The 21,239-nt window shown below is 38.6% G+C and overlaps 1 protein-coding gene across 5 annotated transcripts in view; it reads right to left on the bottom strand.

Moving 5' to 3' along the window:
- The window catches only part of TMF1 (TATA element modulatory factor 1), a 32,756-nt gene extending 12,749 nt beyond the window's left edge, over window positions 1-20,007 (bottom strand). The window contains exons 1-12 of one of the 5 annotated variants that reach the window (XM_031663204.1): window positions 19,854-19,970; window positions 19,552-19,748; window positions 14,969-16,179; window positions 12,551-12,586; window positions 12,086-12,189; window positions 11,332-11,458; window positions 10,409-10,514; window positions 6,892-7,034; window positions 6,187-6,353; window positions 5,908-6,064; window positions 2,226-2,318; window positions 744-900 (exon numbers count right to left, since the gene is read on the bottom strand). In XM_031663204.1, the coding sequence (XP_031519064.1) occupies window positions 744-900; window positions 2,226-2,318; window positions 5,908-6,064; window positions 6,187-6,353; window positions 6,892-7,034; window positions 10,409-10,514; window positions 11,332-11,458; window positions 12,086-12,189; window positions 12,551-12,586; window positions 14,969-16,179; window positions 19,552-19,693 (2,443 nt within the window). In that variant the 5' untranslated portion in view covers window positions 19,694-19,748; window positions 19,854-19,970. The other 4 variants (XM_031663205.1, XM_031663207.1, XM_031663206.1 and 1 more) reach the window with 4 other exon arrangements.
- Between the last annotated feature and the right edge of the window lie 1,232 nt (window positions 20,008-21,239).

The raw sequence follows: 21,239 nt of genomic DNA, 5'->3' as shown, positions 1-21,239 counted from the left end.
TAGAGAGGGGGTCTCATCACGTTGGCCAGGCTGGTCTTGAACTCCTGGCCTCAAGTGATCCGCCCGCCTTGGTCTCCCAAAGTGCTGGGATTACAGGTATGAGCCACCGCGCCCTGCCAGAATATGGAATCTTAAGACTCCCTAGTATCTCTCTTCTAGGGTCGATCTTGACTCTCCTTAGACCTATTTTCACTCTTGGAATTCTACCAGTGATGAGAATCAGATCTGATCTCTACCTCCTATACTATGGCAGACAAGCTTCAAAGGGGTCAGATTTAGCAATGGACAAGAAAAAAATCGAGTGCAGCAGTCTATTAAAAATACAAAAAATTAGCCAGGTGTGGTGGCAGATGCCTGTAGTCCCATCTATTTGGGAGGCTGAGGCAGGAGAATTGTGTGAACCCGGGAGGCGGAGCTTGCAGTGAGCCGAGATCGCGCCACTGTACTCCAGCCTGGGCGACACAGCGAGACTCCGTCTCAAAAAAAAAGAAATGAATGAAAGACTGACATGGAAGTACTTTAGCCAGTATCTGATAACATTGTGTAATGGGAAAAAATGGTTTGAAACAGACATAATAAAGGTATTAAAAATACATGTAGAAAAAGAGAAAACATAAAAATCTACATATTAGATACAAAATGTAACTATCAGATCAAACAAATTTCAATTTCATACCATTATTCTAATTCTATAAACAAGATGGAAGGGCTTCCGCATCGAGCATAAAAACTAAAGCAGTTACCAAGCCTATCAGAAAGATTCTTCTCTAATTTCTCCCACGACGATGTCTGGGATCCCAGGGTTGCCTGCAAATTTTCTATTTGTCGAAGCAATGGTCTTGTGGTTGATGAAACACTTTGACTCAGTTCCTGGTTTCGATTCTCTGCTTCCTGGAGTCTCTAAATCATGAAATTCTCAAGTCATTACCAATGACAGCAATAAAAACATTAAAAACACTAGCAAACCTAAACTTTATGAGAAGTTCCTGGAAAATTATTTTTCCAAGAGAAAATTATTTGCTTTTTAATAATAATTATTATTATTAATTTTAGAGACGGGGTCTTGCTCTGTCACGCAGGCTGGAGTGTAGTGGCACAATCTTGGTTCACTGTAGCCTCAACCGCCTAGGCTCAAGCGATCCTCCCACCTCAGCCTCCCAAGTAGCTTGGACTACAGGTACACGCCACCACGCCTGGCTAATTTTTGTGTTTTTTTGTAGAGACAAGGTTTCATCATGTTGCTCAGGCTGGCCTCAAACTCCTGAGCTCAGGCAATCTGACTGCTTCAGCCTCCCAAAGCACTGGGATTACAGGCATGAGCCACCATGCCCAGCCCTTAATTATTTTTCTAACTGTTCGATCCTTCCAATAGAGTTAGACTGTGTAATACAGTACCTTAGTAAGTGCTTCTTTGGCCAGGCATGTTGGCTCATGCCTGTTATATATATTCAGTATTGCTTTTCCATTTGTAATGGCTTATTAGTGATTGTCAGGCTTTGGTTACTGTGGGACAGGTAATAGTTCCCGGTTTCTATGCCTCTGTTAATTTTCAGTGATTTACAACATGCACAGGAAAAAGGAGAGGAAATATAATTTAGGTTGATTTCTGTTTTTAAAAATAGTTAGAAATATTTGGATGAGGAGGCAACTACTGAGAGGTTTGGATGAACTCTTTTTTAACCTTTAGGTAACTGAAGACTAACTTAGAAATGTTTTTTAAAGAAGCACTTATTTATTTATTTATTTATTTAATTTATTTATTTTGAGACAGAGTCTTGCTCTGTTGCCCAGGCTGGAGTACAGTGCCATGATCTTGGCTCACTGCACCCTCTGCCTCCTGGGTTCAAGCGATTCTCCTGCCTCAGCCTCCAGAGTAGCTGGGATTACAGGAATGCACCACCATGCCCTGCTAATTTTTGTATTTTTAGTAGAGATGAGGGTTCACCATGTTGGCCAGGCTGGTCTTGAACTCCTGACCTCGGGTGATCCACCCGCCTCAGCCTCTATCATAACATTATTTTCTATAAAACAAAATAAGGAATTTCCTTGTATATATTTTTAAGGTGCCCATTCTGATTTATTCACACAAGCCACAAAAATACAGCAAATGCTAAGTGTGATAGTAATCCTCTCAATTCCATGAACATTATCCCGCTGAGTAATTATTTTATTTCTAGAAAAACACATACTTCTTGGATTTGTGTTTCGGAAAACTGTGACAGTACCTGCTGAAGTTCACTGATCTCATGGCGTAAATAATCCTCCTTTCTGGCAGCTGCTTGTTCTGTACGCTGCAATGCAAGCCTAAGGTCCCCCACCTGTAGGAGGAGAAACAATACATTCACAAACAATGGTACAGTATTATCTATAACTTCCCGCTAACTACACATTTTGTGTTGTGTCGACATTGTTCATGTATAATATTTCATACTCTCCAGTGAACTTTTAATATGATTATCACACCTCTCATTGATCAAGCAATTCCAAAACTGTATGTATATTCAGTGCTTACTTAGAAGCACTCTGTTAAGGCGAAGAAACACAAACAAATATATATAAGGCACAGCCATTACCATACAATATTGGAGAAAAGACAATGCATCCATAAATATTTGCCACATCAGACAGAAAGTGATAGGTGCTATATGGGTTATAAAAGCTAGGTGCTCCACTCATATGCAGGAGCATACATTATAAACTACCATAGCCTTTTTGGAAAACATTATAACATGTTTAAAGAATCATCAAACTTCTCATATCCTTTCATCTGGCCATCCTAGTCTTGGGAATTTACTCTAAGAAAGCAGATATGTAAATACACAGGGATATTCCCTACAGTATTAAATAGGCTAGCAAAAACAAAGTTGGAAATATTCTAAATCTCCATCACTAGTAATCTATATTTGCAAATGTTGATACAACATGAATATAACCATTAAAAATTACAATAAATGTATAAAATGTAAAAAAATTTCTAATTTACCATTACATGGAAAAACTATAAAATAATATGTAAGACATCAATTATGAAAAATACATATATGGAAATAGGATAAAACACTAATACATAAAACTGACAGTACTTGTAAAAAGTGGTAGATTCATGGATGGTAACTCATATATGCTCTATCTCCCATTCCACCAATTTTTCTGTACCATTATTCTAATGTATTTCAAATTTAAATTACTGATATTTTATCTATCTCAGTAATAGAGTAGCAGAAACACAAAGGATATATGGACCATAGCATGACTTATAATAGCAAAATACTGAAAATAACCCAAATATCCATCAATAAGAAATAGCTGAAAATACTTCACCTAATAAACTATTTTAAAACTGTAAAAAGATATTTTTTAAAAACCTCTATGTTTACTAGAGTGATCATCAGGATATTTTATTAATAAAACAAGTTATAAAATAGTATAAATAATAAACTATCATTTATGTAAAAAGGATGTAGGAGACAGAAATAGGTGTATAATCCATCAATAAGAAAGAGCTGAAAATCCTTCACCTAATGAAATATTATAAAACTGCAAAAAGAGATTTTTCAAAAACCTCTGTTTTACTAGAGTGATCATCAGGATATTTTACTAAGAAAATAAAACAAGTTATAAAACAGTGTGAATAATAAACTGTCATTTATGTAAAAAGGATGTAGGAGATAGAAATAGGTATATAAGTGAATGTGTATGTATACAGAACATGTAAATATATAGATACATATATTTGCTTGCATTTTGCCAATAGAAACACTGAAAAGATAAGCCAAACTCTAATAAAACCATTACCTACAGGCAAAGAGAGGAAATGGGGAGCAGCTAAATTGGAAGTAAATGTCTGAATAGATTTTGCTCTTACTTTGGAATCATGTAAATGTTTTACATATACAAAATTTAAAATTAAATCAAAAGGGCATAGGAGTCAATAAAAATAGTTTTCTCAACAAGCGGTCCTGCAACAACTGGATATCCACATGCAAAAGACCTAAATGTCAGAGGTAAGACTACAAAACTCTTAGAAGGAAACTGATGAAAATCTGCATAAATTTGGATTAAGCAATAGTTTCTCAAATATGATGCCTAAAGCACAAATAACAAAAGAAAACCTAGACAAGCTAGACTTTATTAAAATTAAAAACTTTTGGCATCAAAGGACACTACCAAGAAAAAGACAACTCACAGAGAGGCAGAAAATATTGACAAATCCTATATCTGAGAAAGGTCTAGTATGCAGATTATATAAAGAACTCATAATAACAATAAAAAGATAAACAGCCCAATTTAAAAATGTGTAAAGGATTTGAACATTTTAATAAATTTCTCCCAAGAAGATATATAAATTTAGGCCAATAGGCAAATGAAAAGACATCCAACATCATTAGTCATTAAGAGAACGCAAATCGGCCGGGCTTAGTGGCTCAGGCCTGTAATCCTGGCACTTTGGGAGGCCAAGGCAAGCGGATGACGACGTCAAGAGATTGAGACCATCCTGGCTAACATGATGAAACCCCGTCTCTACTAAAAATACAAAAAAAAATTAGCCGGGTGGCAGGGTGCGGTGGCTCACGCCTATAATCCCAGCATTTTGGGAGGCCAAGGCGGACGGATTACGAGGTCAGGAGATTGACACCATCCTGGCTAACATGGTGAAACCTCGTCTCTACTAAAAATACAAAAAAAATTAGCCGGTAGAGGGGCGCAGTGGCTCTCGCCTGTAATCCCAGCACTTTGGCAGGCGGAGGTGAGCGGATCACCTGAGTTCAGGAGTTCAACACCAGCCTGGCCAACATGGTGAAACCCCGTCTCTACTAAAAAAAAAAATACAAAAAATTAGCCGGGCGCAGTGGCGGGCACCTGTAATCCCAGCTACTCAGGAAATTCAGGCAGGAGAATCGCTTGCACCTGGGAGGTGGAGGTTGCAGTGAGCCGAGATTGCGCCATTGCACTCCAGCCTGGGCAACAAGAGTGAAACTCCGTCTCAAAAAAAAAAAAAAAAATTAGCCAGGCATGGTGGCACCCGCCTGTAGTCCCAGCTACTTAGGAGGCTGAGGCAGGAGAATCGCTTGAATCCGGGAGGCAGAGGTTGCAGTGAGCTGAGATCGTGCCACTGCGCTAAAGTCTGACAAGAGTGAGACTCCGTTTCAAAAAAAAAAATTTAAAAAAAAATGCAAATCAACACCATACTCAGTTACCACTTCACACACACTAAAATGCCTATAATTTTAAAAACAGAAAATAATATATGTTGGCAAGGATGTGGAGAAACTGAAACCCTCACCTATTGCTGGTGGGAATGTAAAGTACTGCAGCCACTATGGAAAAGTTTGCCAGTTCCTCAAAGAGTTAAATATAGAGAGTTACCATATGACCTAAGGATATATATCTAGGAGAATTTAAAATACATGTTTACACAAAAATTTGTGCCTGGGTATTTATAGCAGCATTATTGATAATAACCACAAAGTATAAATAACCCATATGCCCATCAACTGATGATTTTATAAGACAAAGCCTCACAAATTTTGTTTTTCCTACTTCATCTGAGGTCCTTGGACTCCCACAGATGTTATGAATGAGCTCAGGAGTTAAATGGACTCTCTCAAAATTATATGCAATATGTATGTGCATTTTTGCTCTTTTCTTGTAAGAGGGTCCCTAGTTTTATAAATACTCTCAAATGGGTCTAAAACTCACAAAAAAATTAAACAATACTGGTATCATGTAAGCATTACTTTGTTTTAAAAAATACAACTGGTTAAATTTAGCAGAATCCAGTACTCTGAAATCTAACACATGTATCACTACATAAAGTTTGATTCAAATCAGCTAATAAATTGTTTAATTGGTAGAAGCATAAACAAATATTTTTAAAACTACTCTAATTCATCATCCATTGCTTACTTGAATGGCTAATGTTTCTTGCTGCTGACGGGCTTCTTCTTGGGCCTTCTCTAATGCTGCAGAAAGTTCTTCTTTAGCTTTCATTTCACGGCTCAGAGCAGCTTCCTGTGCCTCACTATCCTTTGCAGCATTGGCTTTGTGAAGATCAGTAAGTTCTCTTAAAAAATTAGATTGAGTTTATAAATGTTGCCAGTCATCAGATAATAGAAAAAGTATTTCTTCAACATCCTACTCTGATAATTCATTCTAAATGGGTTGCATATTTGTTCATTTTCTTACTTGTATGCACTATCCAGGGCAGCCTGAATACTTCGGTTCTTTTCTTCAAGTTCATCCATGTCTACCTGAAGACGGCCAAGATCTTTCTCCTGGCGTTCTACCACGGAATTCAGTTTTTTAATATTTTCTCTATGTTGTTTCTCCACCTCTTCTTTGCCATCAAGGACCTATATGTTATAAAAACAGACAAAAGTATTTTTCAAGAAATAACAACATGATAAATAATTGTATTCCAGCAATCTATAATAATGGAGAAAAATATATATATATTTTTAGACAGAATCTCGCTGTATTGCCCAGGGTGGAATGTTCTGGCTCACTGCAACCTCTGCCTCCTGGCTTCAGGCAATTTTCATGCCTCAGCCTCCCAAGTAGCTGGGGCTACAGGTGTGCACCACCACGCCTGGCTAATGTTTGTATTAGGTTGGTGCAATATTTTTAGCAGAGACAGGGTTTCACCTTGTTGGCCAGGCTGGTCTCGAACTCCTGGCCTCAAGTGATCTGCCTGTCGCAGCCTCCGAAACTGTTGGGATTACAGGTGTGAGCCACCCCACTCGGCTGAAAAATCTTATCATTTATCTATTGTTTGAAAAATTCTTCTTACTACACCCCATTAAATCTTTTCAAATGCTCCATAACCATGGCCAACTGCTCATACAGGAAGTAATAACAATATATATGTAGAGAATTATGATTGCTATTCACCTGTTTCAAATGCTGCAACTCCTCTTCTAGCGCTTTAACTTTTTTGTTCAGTTTTGCAACCATATTTTCATTCTCCTTGTCTTTAGCTCTTAATTTCTTGATGATGTTAGAATTATGCAGCTGCTGTTTTGAAAGTTTTTCTCCTGGTGATGGTAAAAAAGTATAAACTCAAATGACAACTATTCCCTAAAAATCTCAATAGAATGTTTTATCTAATCAATAACACAAAATAATAGAATTTTTTTAAATCACAATTTTGTAACCCACAATGTTACAACTAATTTGGACAAGAATCATCAATGAATGTTAAAATTACTGAGCAAAAGGTTGTTGGGAAACTGGATATTGACACGGTCTTAAAGAATCACTCTCACATATCACCTACTAATTTTAAAGTGAAAAATCTGGCAGTCAACTCCTTAACTAAGCATTCAGTTTTGGCATCACCAATTGTAGTACAGTTTGACAATATGTGCCTGCTGATGTGAGGTAGGTGTTCAATATCACCTAGATATTTCCTACTAGAAATATGATCTAAATCTAATCATGAAGAAAGTAACAAATTCCCAAACATGGGACATCCTGTGGGACAACTGCCCTGGACTCCACAGAGTCCTCAATGACATAAAGAAGAGAGAACTGTCCTAAATTGATGGAAGACTAAAAGGACATAACACCCAAATGCAATGGGCAAACTTTGGATCCTGGGACAGAACAAATGATCAACTACAACAGACACTTTTAGAGTAAACTAGGATAAATATTTAAATATATGCTGGACTATAATTCTGAACTAATGCTGATTTCTTAGGTTTGACTATGATGTACCCGTCAAGGAAAATGTACTTGCCCTTGGGAGATGCAGACTGAAGAATTTAGGAGCAGAATGTTAAAGTATTTCTAACCTCCTTTCAAATGAGTTGACAAAAGGGTAGTGTATGTATGTGCAGAAAGATATGGAAGAGGTGTGGCAAGATGTTAACACTTGATGAATCTAAGTGATGAAGTAATCAGGTATTCATTGTAGTGTGCTTTCAGCTTTGAGTTTTACAGCTCTTTAGCTTTAAGTTTTCAAAATACTGGCCGGGTGCAGTGGCTCTCACCTGTAATCCCAGCACTTTGGGAGGCCGAGGCAGGCAGATCACCTGAGGTCAGGAGTTCAAGACCAGCCTGGCCAACATGGTGAAAACCTGTCTCTACTAAAAATACAAAAATGAGCCAGGCGTGGTGGTGGGCACCCGTAGTCTCAGCTACTTGGGAGACTGAGGCAGGAGAATCACTTGAACCTGGGAGGTGGACGTTGCAGTGAGTTGGGATCATGCCACTGCACTCCAGCCTGGGCAACAGAGTGAGACTCTGTTTCAAAAAAAAAAAAAAATTTCTGGGGCATGCGGAAACAGTATGTAATACCCTTGTGTAAAATGTAAATACTCTGTGAATATAAAATACTCCCATGTGAAATTGCTCTATTTTCTCTGTAAAAAGGTTCATTAGGGCCGGGCGCGGTGGCTCAAGCCTGTAATCCCAGCACTTTGGGAGGCCAAGGCGGGCAGATCACAAGGTCAGGAGATCGAGACCATGGTGAAACCCCGTCTCTACTAAAAATAGAAAAAATTAGCCGGGCGCAGCGGTGGGCGCCTGTAGTCCCAGCTACTCGGGAGGCTGAGGCAGGAGAATGGCGTGAACCCGGGAGGCGGAGCTTGCAGTGAGCTGAGATCTGGCCACTGCACTCCAGCCTGGGCGATAGAGCGAAACTCCGTCTCAAAAAAAAAAAAAAAAAAAAAAAAAAGGTTCATTAAGCAAAAGAAGACATCAGTCCATTCTCTGACAAAATTACTAAATTATAAAATAGTTAACATTTGATATTAATATTTTAAATAACTTTTTAAAAATAAGGAAACCATGCAGTCAGCCTCGCCCTCGGTCTCCAATATTGTAAGGCAAGGCAGTCAATGACTTCAAGACAGCTTGAGAAAATAATTATAACAATTCTTCCTTCGTTTTTCTATTTTAGTGCTTAGAACTGTGTTTTATAATTATCTGTGTTCCTATATTTCCCTCTCACTAAACTAAGCTCCTAAAGGACAGAGTGTGTCATATTTATTATTATATCAAACATAATATTTGACATACTAACTCTTCAGTAAATATTAGTTGAATAAATTAAAAAGTTGAGTAAAGCTAACTTTGAAATGACTGCTTCCAACTGTTCTCAAACTCTACACTTTCTCTGGAAATTCACTTAGGTTCAATGATTTAAGCACAAAAACATTCATCCTACCACTAACTGTAATATTAACATTACAGAAATAAATATACAGCATTAGAAACAGTAAAACATATTATGGTATACCCATATAATGGACTTTAATGTAGCCATTAATAATGATAAAAAGCATTTAATGGCATAGAGAGATATAAGAGAAGGAAGATTGCAAATTAAATATATGATCTTAACTATGTTTAAAAATGCATGGAAAAATGCATTAAAACTAGAAAAAATTAATAGTTCCTTATAATATTGAATTATAATCTACTTTTCCTCTTTATTCATATATTTTCCTATAACTTCAAAACTTTCTACAAGTAGCAAGTATTACTCTTATAACTACAAAAACTTTAATTAACAAGAGAAGTAAAAAGAGAGATTCACTTGACCACCTTTTCCAAAACCTCCTGTCTTCCAGGATATTACATGAAGAAATTAATTCAGTGTCCATTTGTAATGATTTATTTCATGAATAGATCTTTAATTTCTATAATGCTGTTAATTTTATTTTATTTCATTTTTTGAGACAAGGCCTCACTCTGCCGCCCAGGGTAGAGTGCAGTGGCATGATCTCGGCTCACTGCAGCCTCCACCTCCCAGGCTCAAGCAATCTTCCTGCCTCAGCCTCCCGAGTAGCTGGGATTAGGGGCATGCACCACCACCACTTGGCTAATTTTTGTATTTTTAGTAGAGGCGGGGTTTCGCCATGTTGGCCAGGCTAGTCTCGAACTCCTGACCTCAAATGATCCACCCACCTCAGCCTCCCAAAGTGCTGAGATTACAGTCATGAGCCACCACACCCAGCCAACTCTGTTAATTTTAAATCTTTTCAGAGACAAAGGTGCTTAATAATTTAAAAATTAAAACAGTACAATGAAAAATTCACTATCAAATGCCAGAACAATACAGTATCATATAGTAGCCAAGCTATAAATCCCAGAATTATACACTTTGAATGTCTTGGTTTAAATGACAGGCTCTTGAGATCTGTTTAAAGTTTTCTTAGGGCAGCACACAAATTTCTGTCAATTTTACAGGGATTTATTTTTTTTTACTCCCTAAAAACAAAAGCTAGAAACACATATCTCTGTCTCAATATATCTTACTCCTCATTCTTCTGTAAACTGTCACCTACTATTTTTATGGTTTACGTCCAAACCCTCCTTGCTTTCAGTATTTTTAATTAGGAAGCATCAGCTAGTTATGTGGCAAGAACTTCTTACATAGTCAATCAAATACTTTACGCACCTTCTTCCATTAACCCTCGGATCTGCTCATCTTTCTCTTTCAAAAGGTCTGCAGTTTCACTACTATTTAATCTAGTGGCAAGCTCTTCTTTTATGTTTTTGATTTCCTAATAAAAAAGAAATCTGTGAATACCATAAAGAATTACTTTCACTCTAAGTACAGTTCTCATTTTTCCCTCATCCAAAGAAGCTATCCATAATCACATTCTCAATAAAAGTCTGTAAGTTTTGTTCAGTTAATCTACTACCTTGGTTAACTAAGACTAAGAAAACAGCTTTGAAAATGATATACAAAACCTAAATTCAGATATACAAGCAAGTTTTAATATGAAAATATAAATGGGAATAAACTTCTTTTTTTTGAGACAGGATCTTACTCTCTCACCCAGGCTGGAGTGCAGTGGTACGATCACGACTCACCACAGCCTCAACCTCCCAGGCTCAGGTGATCCTCCCACCTCAGCCTCCTGAGTAGTTGTGACCACAGGCGCCTGCCATCATGGCCAGCTAATCTTTGTATTTTTTGTAGAGATGTAGTCTCACCATGTTGCCTACTCTGGTCTTGAACTCCTGGGCTCAAGCGATCCACCCTCCTCGGCCTCCTGAGTAGCTGTGACCACAGGCGCACACCAGCATGACCAGCTAACTTTCTGTATTTTTTAGGAGAAGCAGGGTCTCACCATGTTACCCAGGCTGCTCTCTAACTCCTGGGCTCAAGTGATCAATCCACTTCATCCTCCCAATGTGCTGAGATTATAGGCATGAGCCACCACACCTAGCCAAAAATCTACAATTTAAATGTTAATAGATGATATCCTTTTCACCTTACTTCTCTTTTTTCCAATATCAAAATATGATGAATGCACTCCTCAAAAATCTATGTCTCTATAGAGTTTAATTAATATTACTTTACATTTCAATTACCTTTTTAGCAGCATCTCTCTCTTTGCAGGCTAGTTGAACTTTCTTTTCTGCTTCTGCAATTCTTTGAGTAAACTCATCTTTCAAGGAAGAAATGCTACTGCTTTCTTCTTTCACTCTGAACATTTCACTAAATTTAAAATAATATTTGAGAATGAGGATGGTGTTTACATATCCCAAAGGTATATATTAGTTCAATTCTCAAAAGGAAGATAACTTTTCTGTGACATATACCTTATTAAAATAGAACAGTTTAAGGCCTATTAACTTCTAAGAAAAAAAATAAGGAAATTTCCCTTGTTAAATTTATTTTGAAACACCTCAAAGAAAACCTGTTAGAAAGTGAAAATGTCACCAATATCTGACATGCAAAAATAAGAGAAAAGTAAATACAATGATTCAATTCTGAATCTTCTTAAGTCCCATTTTCCCAATGAGCTCCTTATAGCAAAACTGTGTTATTGTATAATACAGTTTTCTTTAAATACATGTTTTAAATCTCTAATACTAAAAGACTAAAAATGAAAGGAGAGAGTTTTGCAGTTTTTGCAAAACGACTCTCTTCAACGGCAAAGGTAATATGGTAAAGACAATTAAAAGAGAAAAGGAATCTTTAGGGTTATACTTGAAAGCCATACAACTTTCAATAATGATAAAATTACAAAACATTTTAATTTCAAAAACATTCTTAAATATGTACAAAGTATACAGGCTTCCAGAAAATGTGTAACATTATTCACATTTGCAGAATACTTACTCTTTCAGGTTATCATAAGCTTCTTCTAGAAGTGCTTTTTCCTTACTAAGAGATAATAACTGAGCCTCCCTTTTTTCCAGCTTTTCATTCAGAAATTCAACTGTCTGGATAAGGCGAATACATAAAAATCAGAACACTTAGCTTTAAAAAAGACCATTTTTACATGCAGTTGTATCACTGTAACAAAGAAAACAGCTTTATCTCATAAAAACAATTAAGAACAATAGAGGAACACAGAGGATCCAGAACAAGAAGAACTCTTAGGCAGCTGATAGGAGAGTAAAAGTAAGTACAATCAAATAGCTAGTGGGAGTGTAAGTTGAGAAACCACTTGGGAAAATGATTAGGCAATATCTAGTTGGGGATCTACACACTCTTTGATATAGAAAATTTCACTTTTAGGTATAACTTAGAGGAGAAAATTCTTGCATAAATGCAGTAGATGACATGTATAAGAATACTTACTGCAGCTTCCTGGTAATAGCAAAAATCTGGAATAATCTGCGTATACATCAAAAGAAGGGAGATGGATGCAATCAAAAGAGGTCAAGGAGGGAATTTAAAGCCTCTATATCTTAGCTAGGTTGTGGATACACGAGTGTCTGTTTTCTGCATTATTCTTTACCTGAAACACATATCCTTTTTAAAATATGATATATTGCATTTTAAAAATAAAAGTAGGTCCGGCACAGTGGCTCACACCTGTAATCTTAGCACTTTGGGAGGCCAAGGTGGGTGGATCACCTGAGGTCAGGAGTTTGAGCGCAGCCTGGCCAACATGGCGAAACCCAATCTCTACTAAAAATACAAAAATTAGCTGGGCATGGTGGCGGGCACCTGTAATCCCAACTACTCAGGAGGCTGAGGTTGCAGAATCGCTTGAACACAGGAGGCGGCGGTTGCAGTGAGCCAAGATCATGCCATTGCACTCCAGCCTGGGCAACAGCGAAACTCCATCTCAAAAAATAAAAATAAATAAATAAATAATAAAAGTAGAGGCCGGGCACGGTGGCTCATGCCTGTAATCCTAGCACTTTGGTAGGCGGAGGAGGGCAGATCACTTGAGTTCAGGAGTTCGAGACCAGCCTGACCAACATGGTGAAACCCCATCTCTACAAAAAATACAAAAATTAGCCAGGCATGGTAGCACGTGTCTGTAGTCCCAGCTACTCAGGAGGCTGAGGCAGGAGAATCACTTGAACCTGGGAGGCAGAGGTTGCAGTGAGCCAAGATCGCGCCACTGAACTCTAGCCTGGGTGACAATGCAAGACTCCGTCTCAAAAAATAAATAAAATAAAATAAAAGTAGGGCTGGACACAGGTTCATGCTTATAATTCCAGCACTTTGGGAGGCCAAGATGGGAGGACTGCTTGAGCCCAGGAGTTCAAGACCAGCCTGGCAGCACAGTGAGACCTCACCTCTACTAAAAATCAAAAAAATAGCCCGGCGTGGTGCGAGCCTGTGGTCCCAGCTACTAGATTGGATCAGGTGGGAGGACTGCTTGAGCCCAGGAGGTCGAGGTTGCCATGAGCCATGATCGCACCACTGCACACCAGCCTGAGAAACAGAGAGAAACCCTGGGAGCCGTGGTTGCAGCACTACACACCAGCCTGGGCAATAGGGAGAGACCCTGTCTCATTCATACATACATACATCCACACTAAAAGTAATTTTAGAAAACTCATAAGAATTTTTAAATCTCCATAATGTATCAGTATAAAGCTAAACAAAAAGTAATGCTTAGAATGTCTCATTCCTTAGGTCCTGCTCAAACAGTGATAAACTTAAGTATAAAAAGAGTAGGAATGGTTCCTTTTTGGACTTAAAAAAATGAAGTCTTACCTGAGTTTGGTTTAGATGAACTTAGAAATCACTTACCTTCTTAAATACACTGAAATTCAAAAATATCTGATAGTAATTAGTGCTGGTTCCTAAGAATTCAAACTCCTATTATAATCTTACAGTACATAGCTATTATTAATTGAAATATTATTGCACAGCATTTTTGTTTGTGAATATTTAACCTGAATAACAGAATCTGGCACTTTAAAAAAAAATTAAGTAATTCAATACATGGCACTTACAGGACATTTCTTCAAGACATCCTACATCTCAGAAGTCTATTAAAGATGCCAGATCCAACTCAATTTCTATATCTAAAAATCACAGTAAAAACCAAAACTAGGACTTAATGTTAGTTAAAGAATTTATATCACTTTCTTTTCATATGTATTGGGTAGAAGCAATTTGTTACTCCTAAGCAATGCTTTTGTTCCTTAGACATTTCTCTTTCTTGTTCATGTGAAATATAGCTATCAATAGATTTCAAAAATAACATAAACAGAAAACAAACTGAAGCAATATAAGGATATACACTCCTTATATATGAATGAAAATACTAATTAACAGAAAAGCACCAATAATAAAAATCTTAAATTATCATTTAATATTTGCTATAAATAATGTAAACATGCAAAAACAAATTCTGATACAAGAAAAACCTTAACATTTAGGGTTTTTTTGGCACATCCATCTGCAAAGGAGGTGAAGATACATGTTAATGTAAGAAAATATTCCTTTGCAAACTGACATACTAATGAGCATAACAGAATTTGAAAGTGATAAGGACTCAACAATAAAGATGTAAGATGAAAATTTTCATGCTTAACTATATTGAAGTATCAACTTATTCTACCATAATTGCCTTGGAGAAATTTCAAATTATATTAACAATTGTTCAACTTCAAGGTCCTTAATGCTACACTGAAATGGCAAAAGCCTATGTTTTTAAATCTGTACGAATTATCATGCATCGATGAAAATATATTTTAAAACAAATGATTTAATCTCTGAAAAGCACATCTAAAAATCTCTTCCACTTACTAGAGTTACCTTGCAAACATCTTCCTTCTCAGAAAGTGCTTCTGGCTGACTTTCAGCAGGTTCACACTGCTCAGCCACCCTGTCTAACACAGTGTGTCCTTCATTTATTGGTGTAGAAGAAACCAAGATATCAGGCTGTTCACAGTTAACAGGAGTTGCACTTCGTCCACTTTCTTCCATTTCTGCTTCCTCAGTGGGTATAACTAATGTTTCATTTACTTCTTCAGATTTTCCTTCAGCAGATTCAACTGTTTTAGACTTTGGAGTTGAAGAATTAACTGTAATAGGCACTAAAGCATATCCCTTGCCTGACAATTCATCATCTGAATTGATTTCACTTACACTCCGGCTATCTAATGACTGTACACTAAATGAGTCTATTCTTTCAAAAGCGTCAGATGAACAGCAACTCTCAGTGAGTTTTTGGAAATCATCTAAACGATTATATTCAGGACAAGCAGATGCAGAGAGAAGCTGAAAAGATGTCTGCATCAAGTGAAGACTTGATTTTGAATCTGTAGTCTCTTGTCTCGAGCTCGCTGAGCTCTCACTTATTACACTTTCATGATCTAAAACTTCAATATCACTGGTGGTAGAAGTACCTGATGAAAAGGTACTAACAGGAGGAGAAGGTGTATTGCTCTGCCTGTCTTCATGTTTTTGTTCCTTAGGTTCCAAAGCCATGTCCTTTGTTTCTGCTGTGAGAGACTGTGTAGACATATTAGATATACTTTCCGTAGTTGTTTTCGCATCAATTACACTTTCAGATACTTTCAAACTTACAGTTGGCACCTTCATATCTGATTCTTTATTAACAGTTTCTTCATGCTTGCCTTCAGTTTTAGGTGATGAAGTACCTGCTGCCAGAGTTTCCCCTGAAACACACAAAGAGTCTTTTACTTGTGACTCAGTTGTTTCAGGAGTTCTTGACTGTCCAATGTGCAAGGATTCATGTAAGCTGCTTTTCACTTCTTCTTCTGGTCGTTGTGATTTTGCTGGAGGTTTTGATACCACTGGACTCTTCTGAATGGTCTGGACATCAGTTGGTGAGAGAAAGGCACTGAAGAAATTTTCAGATTCATCGACCACAGTCCTCCGAACTGGCTTTGTGATTGCTTTAGGAGAGGCTATTGGTGGACTCTGAGGTTCAGTGTTTGATTTCAACCCCCAGGTTGAAGTATCCCATCCTCCACTGACAGGCGAACTTATTCCTTTGATAAAAAAGTAAATATTAAAAAAAAGAACACATATATGTTACATTAATATTTCATTCATCATTATAAATCAGCATAAATATAAATTTAGAAAAAAAATACCCTATGAAATACCTATAATTTGCACCTGCTAAACTCCTTGCTTACTAGATCATTAAGTAGTTTCCAAGTTAATACTGGGACTTAAAGAAGAAAACTGGTGTGAGTCTACCTGAGAGGAAGGAGGAGCACAGACAAAAGACTGGGTCTGGCCTGGACTACCAGATGCAAGTATGTTATTCCTCCCTACAACAAATTAAGGAAGTAACAGTATATGTTTTATAACCCACAGAAAGTCTAAGATACCTATGATTGATTTCATAATAAGTGGCTTTACTTATCAATATGAAATAAACTAATATGAAACTGACTGAATATGTAGGGCCATGTGCAGTCACTGAAAAATTACCCTACCTATTCAGTCAGTTTCATATTAATTTTTACTTGTAATATCAGTAATATAGTTAAGAGGCAGACAAAGGGCAACACTCAAAAACTGAACTCAGTGAGTATGGAGGTTCATACCTATAATCCCAACACTAGAAGAATCATTTGAGCCCAGGAGTTCAAGACAAGCCTAGGTGATGTAGTGAGACCCCTGTCCCTACAAAAAAAAATTTAAAAATTAGGTGGGCCTAGTGGCCCACATATGTGGTCCCAGCTACTCAGGAGGCTGAGATGGGAGGATCATCTGAGCCCAGGAGAAGCTGCAGTGAGCCATGATCGAACCACTGCACTCCAGCCTGGGTGACAGATCGAGAACCTGTCTCGAAAACAAACAAAACAACAAAAGCCTCAAACCAAGATGCTGGTGAGAAATGTTCTTTCGCGAAGATCAAATTAAACTGATGGGAATGGTAAGTTTTAGAGAATAAATTCATTTTCATCCACTTAATCACAGGCTGATTTTCTAAATTCCACTCTCCAAGCCCACTCTAAGAGGAGGTTTTGTTCTCAAATTCTAAATTATGTCAGAAATTACAATGTCATTATGAATTTCAGAAATGTGTTTTTAAGAACTATTGCTCTTTGACATAGATCTAGGTAGTTGACACTAGGGTTTTTAAAAAAATACTGCAAAGAAAATGACTATTTTCTTGGGGAAAAAGGTAATTATCATATCAGTCATACAAATAGCTACTATTAAAATCCTGATTTTTAAAAATGGCATAATCAGGATCTTAAAAATGGTATATTTGTTAAAATATTTAAAGCATTTCTTTAAAAATGTTTTCTTTTCCAAATTAAAATGTGGCTGAACAAAATATTCACAATTAGAAGTTGGTGGAGAGAGCACAAGTAACTAAAAGCTTCTAAAAACTATCAAGCCTTACAGTAGAATCTATCCTTTAATATGACTTCAGGCCAGGCGCAGTGGCTCACGCTTGTAATCTCAGCACTTTGGGAGGTGAGGCGGGCGGGCCACCTGAGGTCAGGAGTTGAAGACCAACCTGGTCCACATGGTAAAACCCTGTCTCTACTAAAATTACAAAAATTAGCCAGGTGTGGTGGCGCAAACCTGTAATCCCAGCTACTCAGGAGGCTGAGGCAGGAGAATCACTTGAGCCCAGGAGACAGAGTCTGCAGTGAACAGAGATGACACCACTGCACTCCAGCCTGGATGACAGAGCCAGACTCTGTCTCAAGGAAAAAACCAAATATATATATGTAAATATATATATGACTTCAAAACCAAATATATATATGTAAATATATATATGACTTCAGTTAGGATGAAAAGTAAGTAGAAAACTTCAGTTTGGAGGCATAGTTCTACACATCCATTTGCATAATATATCCAAACCAGAGAAAATCAAAATTAAAGATGCAAATGAACAACCAAGATTATGTCTGATTAATTTAAACACATTCAAAGGATGACAGGAATTAATGTTGCCTCTTGGAGAATACTTTATATAATCCCAGGGTTATCTGGCATCCATCAAAATTATACCATTCTGAAGACTATGGTCATTTTCAGAAAACAAATATCCTTACATATAAAACCTATATTCTTTCTTATCTAAAGTTTAGTAATTCTAATTAACTGGGGCACATATGAAAAAAAACAGTTACTCCAGCAAGGTTATATGGCATCCTGAGGATCATGACATACACACATGGACTAAAATGCCTTAAAATGAGGTACCTCAAATTTAGGTCCTGACTTTTCACTGATGTAAAATTAAGAACAGAAACCAGAAAGGAGTAGTCAAGCACATCTCTTATCCTTTTTCACACAAAGGTTCACATCCCCCACACCTGCAAATCTTTACCCCACACATCAAATGCTAAACTCTCCTTAGACTTAAGAGTCAAAAGCAACTGAATGAAGATCCCTGAAAGATTAAGCTCAATGAAACTGCAAGAGAGATTTGGCTATTCAGAAATAAAATGTGATACAATCCAAAAATCTTGGATCACACATTCCTTGGGTAATACCTCCAGCACATTCTAATCCTCATCCTCCGTGTGACCTAGAGCAAGTTACTTGGCCATTCTGGGCCTCATTTTCCTCTTATGTAAAACACAGATATAAACTAAGCTCACTCTGGGAGTTGTTCTGAAGATGAGAAGGCCATAAAAAAGCACATTACAGGTTTACGCCTGTAATACCAGCACTTTGGAAGGCCGAGGCGGGGGATCGCCTTAAGTCAGGAGTTCGACCAGCCTGGCCAACATAGTGAAACCCCGTGCCTACTAAAAATACAAAAATTAGCCGGGCATGGTGGTGGGAGCCTGTAATCCCAGCTACTAGGGAGGCTGAGGCAGGAGAATCGCTGGTACCTGGGAGGCGGAGGTTGCAGTGAACCGAGATCGCGTCACTGCACTCCAGCCTGGGCGACAGAGTGAGACTCCGTCTCAACAACAACATAAAACCACATTACGCGCTACCAAGTGTGAAATGTTCACGGAATGTTAGCGATTGTTCTTCCCTTCCCTGATGATTTACGTACTTCAGATCTTGGATCCCAACAGTGCAGGAGACGCGAGGCAATTTGAGGTTCAGGTTCGGGAAGGTTGTGCTTGGAAGTTGCGGCGAGGGAGGGCTTGAGTGCAAGACCAACCAACCAAGTCCCCTGTCATCGAAGTCCACAAGCCTCGCACCCACGACCAAAGACAAGGGGGAACCTGGGGCTGGGTTTTCCCTCAGGAAAACGGCAAAGACCGACTTGGAGGCTGAAGCAGCATTAGGGAATGGGCCGGGGAGAAATTACTTCCAGAGAACTCTCTCAGCAAGGAAGGACCCCTCTCTACACCACTTAACCTGTCTGCATCAGGAGAACAGCAGCCTCCGAGAGCCGGGAACCCCGCTCCTCTCTCTCTTACCCGGCTCTCCATACGGAATGGTCTCGGCCCAGATGCTCGGCTCCTCTTCCTGGATGTCCAGAACCCTGTCGATGGACTTCTGGGCCTGGGACAGGGCCTGCTTAGCGAAGCTGGAGAGCTGGGAGGCGTTGAACCAACTCATCGCCCCTCCTCAGCCGGCAGTAGCGGCGGCAGCACCAAGCGGGAAGGTCTCAGGCCTGCGGAAGGGTGCAGAGGAACGGCTTGGCTCCCTTTTCCACTCGGCTAGTTCTGTCAGCGTGTGGCCATGACCCCGAGAGCCTCCCGCGAGCCCGGGATGTTACCCTCTGCCGTTCCCGCACAGCTGAGATGAAGGGGCCCGTGTGCGCATGCGCCTGCTTCTTCCACGTACACAGCAAACAAACCTGGCAGCCTAGAGTCCGGTCGACAGACGGAAGAACAGAAGACAAGAACGTTGACGTCACATCCGGGAGCGCAGGGTTGCCCTTAGTTACCGAGGAACGCGGAAGGGTTTCTATTGATAGCGATTCCGTGCTTACAGCAGTTCTTAGCGAAGGGGGAGCTATGGCTACCAATAGAGGTCGATTTCCCCGGAAGGAATACTCCAGTTTTCATGTGTGTGCTTTCCAGGAAAACAGTTCACGTGCTAAAAGCTTGCACCTTGCCAGCAATAATTACAAAGGGAAATTTGGGCCTCACATTTCTCTTGGCCCTTTGTCTCAAATATTTAATAAGCTCTGTATTAACTTGGTATTATAAGGAGAAACACTTGTTTGGGCTTGCCTAAAAGGCAGGATCACGTATGAACACTGTGTCCAACCCGTGGAACACATGATGCATAAAGCACAACCTCTCTCTCAAAACAGCAGCAAACTCATTGCTGCAGTCAAAATACCCCTAATACTGTGGTCTATCGCAAATTCCTATGTTGAAACCTAATCTCCAATGGGACAGTATTAAGGGGAGCCTTTAGGAGACGATTAGATGATAAGGATGGAGCCCTCATGAATGGGATTAGTGCCCTTATAAGAGAGGCCCAAGGGAGCTCACAGCAAGAAGGCACCAACTCTAAGCCAGAAGAGCAGCCCTCACCAGACACCAACTCTGCCAGCTCCTTATCTTGGACTTCTCAGACTCTAGAACTGTTAAGAAATAAATTTTTGCTGCTTATAAGCCACCTAGTTTATGGGAATTTGTTACAACAGTCCAAATGGACTAAGACACCTAGGAAGCACTAAAGCTGTTATCCTTACAATGTGCACTGTGCATATTACTTAAAATATAACCTTTTCTGTGTGCATTCTCTTCAAACATTTGGACATGGAAAAATACCTTAAACTGGTGGCCTTCCTAATCCAGTCTGCAGCTATATTTGGTTTGAGCCCAAGTTAAAGACAAAATCCTATCAACATTTAAAAGCCAGACTTCATTCAAAAATCTAGATTTCCAGCTGCTTTTGAAAAATATGAATACCAAGCATGGGAATAGTCAGCTAGAGTGGTCACCAATAATTTTCACTCACTCCAGTTTGCCACAGACCTCTATCACTCATCTTATTACACCCTCCCTGCTGTGGTCATTTACCTTATATGCCTGCCTCCCATATTTGAATATTTTACCTCACTGCAAGGAACTCTGCAAAAAAGTATTATTTTTCTTTTAAAAAATCAGATTGAACCCCTTAAGAAGTTATAATCATCTTCCAATAA

The sequence above is a fragment of the Papio anubis genome, chromosome 2 (assembly GCF_008728515.1).
Source record: "Papio anubis isolate 15944 chromosome 2, Panubis1.0, whole genome shotgun sequence".
Taxonomy (NCBI): domain Eukaryota; kingdom Metazoa; phylum Chordata; class Mammalia; order Primates; family Cercopithecidae; genus Papio; species Papio anubis.
The sequence above is the reverse complement of the archived record's forward strand: the minus strand, read 5'-3'. Positions and strand labels throughout refer to the sequence as shown.